At 37.2% G+C, this 3812-nt stretch overlaps 1 protein-coding gene across 5 annotated transcripts; it reads right to left on the bottom strand.

Annotated features, from left to right (window-relative positions):
* Positions 927 to 3319, bottom strand: LOC107634746 (protein terminal ear1-like). Of its 5 annotated transcripts, none has more exons than XR_002359949.1 (6): positions 2570 to 3319; positions 1869 to 2289; positions 1666 to 1791; positions 1437 to 1581; positions 1084 to 1357; positions 927 to 1011 (listed from the first exon to the last, which is right to left on the bottom strand). XR_002359949.1 is itself a non-coding variant. In XM_021119817.1 (5 exons), the coding sequence occupies exons 1-5, from the start codon at positions 3084 to 3086 to the stop codon at positions 1187 to 1189; spliced, it is 1380 nt and encodes a 459-aa protein (XP_020975476.1). In that variant the 5' UTR covers positions 3087 to 3319; the 3' UTR covers positions 927 to 1186. The 5 variants fall into 5 exon arrangements, 3 of the variants coding, with proteins under 3 accessions (XP_020975476.1, XP_016193655.1, XP_016193656.1); XR_002359948.1 differs by having other exon boundaries at positions 1084 to 1344; positions 2570 to 3316; XM_021119817.1 differs by having other exon boundaries at positions 927 to 1357.

Below are 3812 nucleotides of genomic sequence, written 5' to 3'. Positions count from 1 at the left end.
AATTATTAAATTATATAAAAAATTATATTTTTATTTCAAATAAAATTTAATAATTTAATATATTAATAACTTTCTCTTGTTAGTTAAGTTTGACTCCACCCTACCTGACGCTTACGAAAATCCTACCCTTACTGCTTGATAACATTCCATAAACAATTTTGTATTGTACTCCCTTAGAAATGGGTCAGGGGTAGCAGTCAATGCACTTGGTTGGCTGAGGATGGAACATATTAGAGAGCACAATTAAATCAAACAACATTTCAACATAATTCAGTAAGTTATGGGCGTGTGTTTGGTTTTCAGATGGCTCATTGTTGTGCGCACAGTAGTTATTCTAAAGACAGAAACTTGGGTACAAAAATTGTGTTTCCAATGCAAAGCAATGGTAGTAGTAGTAAATGGAAACTAGCTTAGCCACTGTTTGTTCTAAATGCGAGATAGTAACATGGTATGGGGGTGTGAGTGTCCAACCAGGAGATGACCTTGTTTGTCCATACCATAAGTGCACCATGCTCTATTATCAATTATGTCACTCCCAATCAACCATCTTGTCTTGTCTTTCACTGCTTCTCTTTTCTATTTTATTCCTGCACCTGGAGCTAATGCTAATGCCACTGCTTTAGGTATCATTCACTCTATTAATCCCATCATTTATTTATTATAGGAACAGTTGGCTCTCAGATTTATCAATGGTAATGAATAACAATAAGTTAGGAAGGTACTCCTACTACTTTCCTCTTTAATAATAAGTGTATGTTACCTAAATAGAACCTCCTAAATATTAGCTAATATTTTTCTTATATTCATTGATCCCAAACCCTACATAAAAGCTAAAGATAACTTATTAATATGTTATTTATTTTTCTTCTAGAGTTTTTTTTTTTTTTTTTAAATATCGCCAAAAATACTAACTTGGAAATTCTCCATTATATAATCACTGTAATATTATCTAGGTCTCCTAATAAGAGTAAGTAGACATGGAGTAAAACTAGAAATTCAGCAAGTTACAAAGAAAGGTAGCAGGTAAATGAAAGAGAGAAACAAAAAAAGAGGTAGGATTGGACGGGGGGAACTAAATACAGATATTGACACAAAATGGAATCCATTATACAGTAGTTTGAGTGAGTATATATGTCAGCGTTATGATGATGATTGACCTTCAACGCCGTCACTTTGGGTACTACTACTAACAATGAGTGATTGGTGATGAGCATGAGCAACTATTGCAAGTGGCTGTGTCAGCTGCCTCCCATCTCGAGGAGGTGAAAACATTACTGGCAGGCAATTCTCCATCTCGTATCCCAACTTGGACTTCTTGAAATGCTCCTTCAATGCTTCCAATCCCTTTATGCATAGGCTAAGCTAATAAATAAATCATATTCTATTCTAATAATAATCAATGAATGCAGGCAAATTCTAGTTCATAATAATAATACCTGGACCCTGGCGTAGGTAACCTCACAAATTTTTCTTGAATTGAAAACTTGCCAAGGTTGGCCATGGAAGGCCTTGTAGAGTCTCATTGTTGCCTCCGGAGACGTCATGTTTACAAACCCGTATCCCACATTGCACTTGTTCCTGCTTCATTCCAATTCATCACCATCAAATTCTCCACACAAACAAATTAAAGAGTACTGAAAATTAAGTGAACGAATAAATATATACTTGAAATCAATTGGAAGGTAGAGGAAGTCATAGGAGGACAAGGGCTGGTGGTCACGGCCGCCTTCCCGAATCTTCTCATTGCAATGATTACAGTGGTTATCCAACATGCTCAACAGTAGCTTCTGGCTGCATAATAATCCAACAAGCAATCTCAACAACTAACCCTCCTCTCCTCCACTCAAGTTGAATAAAATTAAATTTACCTGTACTTATTGGGTATGTTCTTAATCATGACGGTTGTTCTAGAGTCTCCATCATGTGCAGAGATTAAGAAGCGGCGAGTTTCATCAAGATGATGCTGCTTCTTTGCATGCTTTCCCTTCCTATGACGCCTACTTGGCTGCTTCGTGTCTCCTACAATGGACTCATCATCACACCGGTTGTTTCTCTCTTCTTCGCCCCCACTAGGATTATCTTTATCATCATAACAACAACCCTTGGTAACAACACCTGATTTCCGGTACTGTCCTCCTCCTGGCCGTCCGAATTCAATAATGAGGGGTTTCCCATGAATGTGGTTGCCATTCATGTGCTTCAAAGCCCTTGCTGCGTCTCTTATGTCAAAGAACTCCACGAATCTTTGGTTCTTTTTCAGTGGGGTATGCCTCACCTCCTTTACAGCACCTTATTCAAAATAATAACATAAACATAAATCAGAGTCAAACACATCAAAAGTTAAAAGTGTAGTCATAAAGATTTTGGATAGAGACACGTCACTATCATATGTATGTATGTATGTATGTAACATGTTACATGTCATACCATATCATATCATATATGCGTGCTAATTAATGGTAGATCGACAACCTCTCCGGTCCACTTAAAAGACATCACAAACATGGCCTTTGGCTTCATAAATTGATAATTAAGTCGGAACTAAAAAGAAGAAAAATAATGAAAATACCAAAAGGCTGGAAGATACTAGTGACAGCGATAGCGTCCATATGTAAATCCAAATTAAAAATCAGCAGCGTCCCTTGGTTATCCCCATCATCCCATGAGGGTACCATGTACTGTGCCCACAACACACCACCCGCCATGGCGTAGTCATGCATGTTCATGTGGTGGCCCAGAATGGCGGTGAACGCAGCCTCCGCGTGTCGGAGGTCATAGAAGTCAACCATGGCAATCACCATTCCCTCACCAACCCCTTCCATCCGAACCCCTCTCACGTCCCCGAACGCTCCAAGCTCCCTCATCAACCATGCTTCTGAAACCACCGTTCCGGAGGGTACCAAGCCTAGCATCAGCGACCTCGTAGGAGATGACGTGGGACACCAAACCCCAACTTGATGACCTAAGTAAGGGTACCACGGCTGAGAATGAGGTGGTGCCGGTGGCCTCAGAAGAGTTGGAGGCGGAGCTCCGTGGGTATAGTTTCTGGGCCTGAACTCCTCGGCCGTGGGGTCCAAGTTTCCCATTAGAGAGTGTAAAATTAAAAGCAATTAAGCAGAAGAAGGAAGAGAAGAAATGGTAATGGGTTTGTGTGTCTTTTGTGCTTCTTCCTTCTTTTTTTGATGTGATTGCCTTTTGTTTCCTTCCCAACCCAAAGTTGCGAGAAATGCACTTTGTCTCTCTCTGTCTTTCTACGTGTAAGTCGAAGACATACACTATATGTGTTGAGTGCACCCACTTCATCGTTTGAGAGTTTTTTACAAGAAAAAATGGTTACATAATTACTATTTTTTGTTTTTATTTATATTTAAATTAGAGATAATTAATGTCTAATTTACTCTCTCAAATTTTTAACACTCCTTAAAATTGTCGTCATCAACAGTTTATGTCAGTAGTGTATTATCATAGCTAAATTAAAGTTAAAAAATCATTTGTAAATTTAAAGATTAATTTAATAATTTCTAAAAATGAGGTCAAATAATACTCAATTTGATTCTTAAATTTGTATGCGAATCTTAATTTAGTGTCTGAAATTTTAATTATTTTTATTTACTCTCAAAATTTCTTGTGACTCATGTTAGTTTCTAAAATAATTTTTAACACATTAACAAAATATTGACGTAGACAGTCGAATACTTTTTTAGACTCTATAAAACGACATCATTTTTATTTTGACATTCAAATAGTCTAAAAACAATCTTGTAAATAGTATTTATTGAAATTTTATCTTTTAAAATAAATAATCTAACTAT

The sequence above is a fragment of the Arachis ipaensis genome, chromosome B03, assembly GCF_000816755.2.
Source record: "Arachis ipaensis cultivar K30076 chromosome B03, Araip1.1, whole genome shotgun sequence".
Taxonomy (NCBI): Eukaryota; Viridiplantae; Streptophyta; class Magnoliopsida; order Fabales; family Fabaceae; genus Arachis; species Arachis ipaensis.
The sequence above is the reverse complement of the archived record's forward strand: the minus strand, read 5'-3'. Positions and strand labels throughout refer to the sequence as shown.

What these genes read in the sequence shown, in the direction of transcription:
- LOC107634746 (XM_016338169.2), bottom strand. Translation starts at nt 3,086, where the DNA reads ATGGGAAACTTGGACCCCACGGCCGAGGAGTTCAGGCCCAGAAACTAT. An exon ending in TAGTATCTTCCAGCCTTTTG is followed by an intron (nt 2,290 to 2,569) that starts GTATTTTCATTA and finishes ATTTTGAATAAG; the next exon opens with GTGCTGTAAAGGAGGTGAGG. An exon ending in AACATACCCAATAAGTACAG is followed by an intron (nt 1,792 to 1,868) that starts GTAAATTTAATT and finishes ATTATTATGCAG; the next exon opens with CCAGAAGCTACTGTTGAGCA.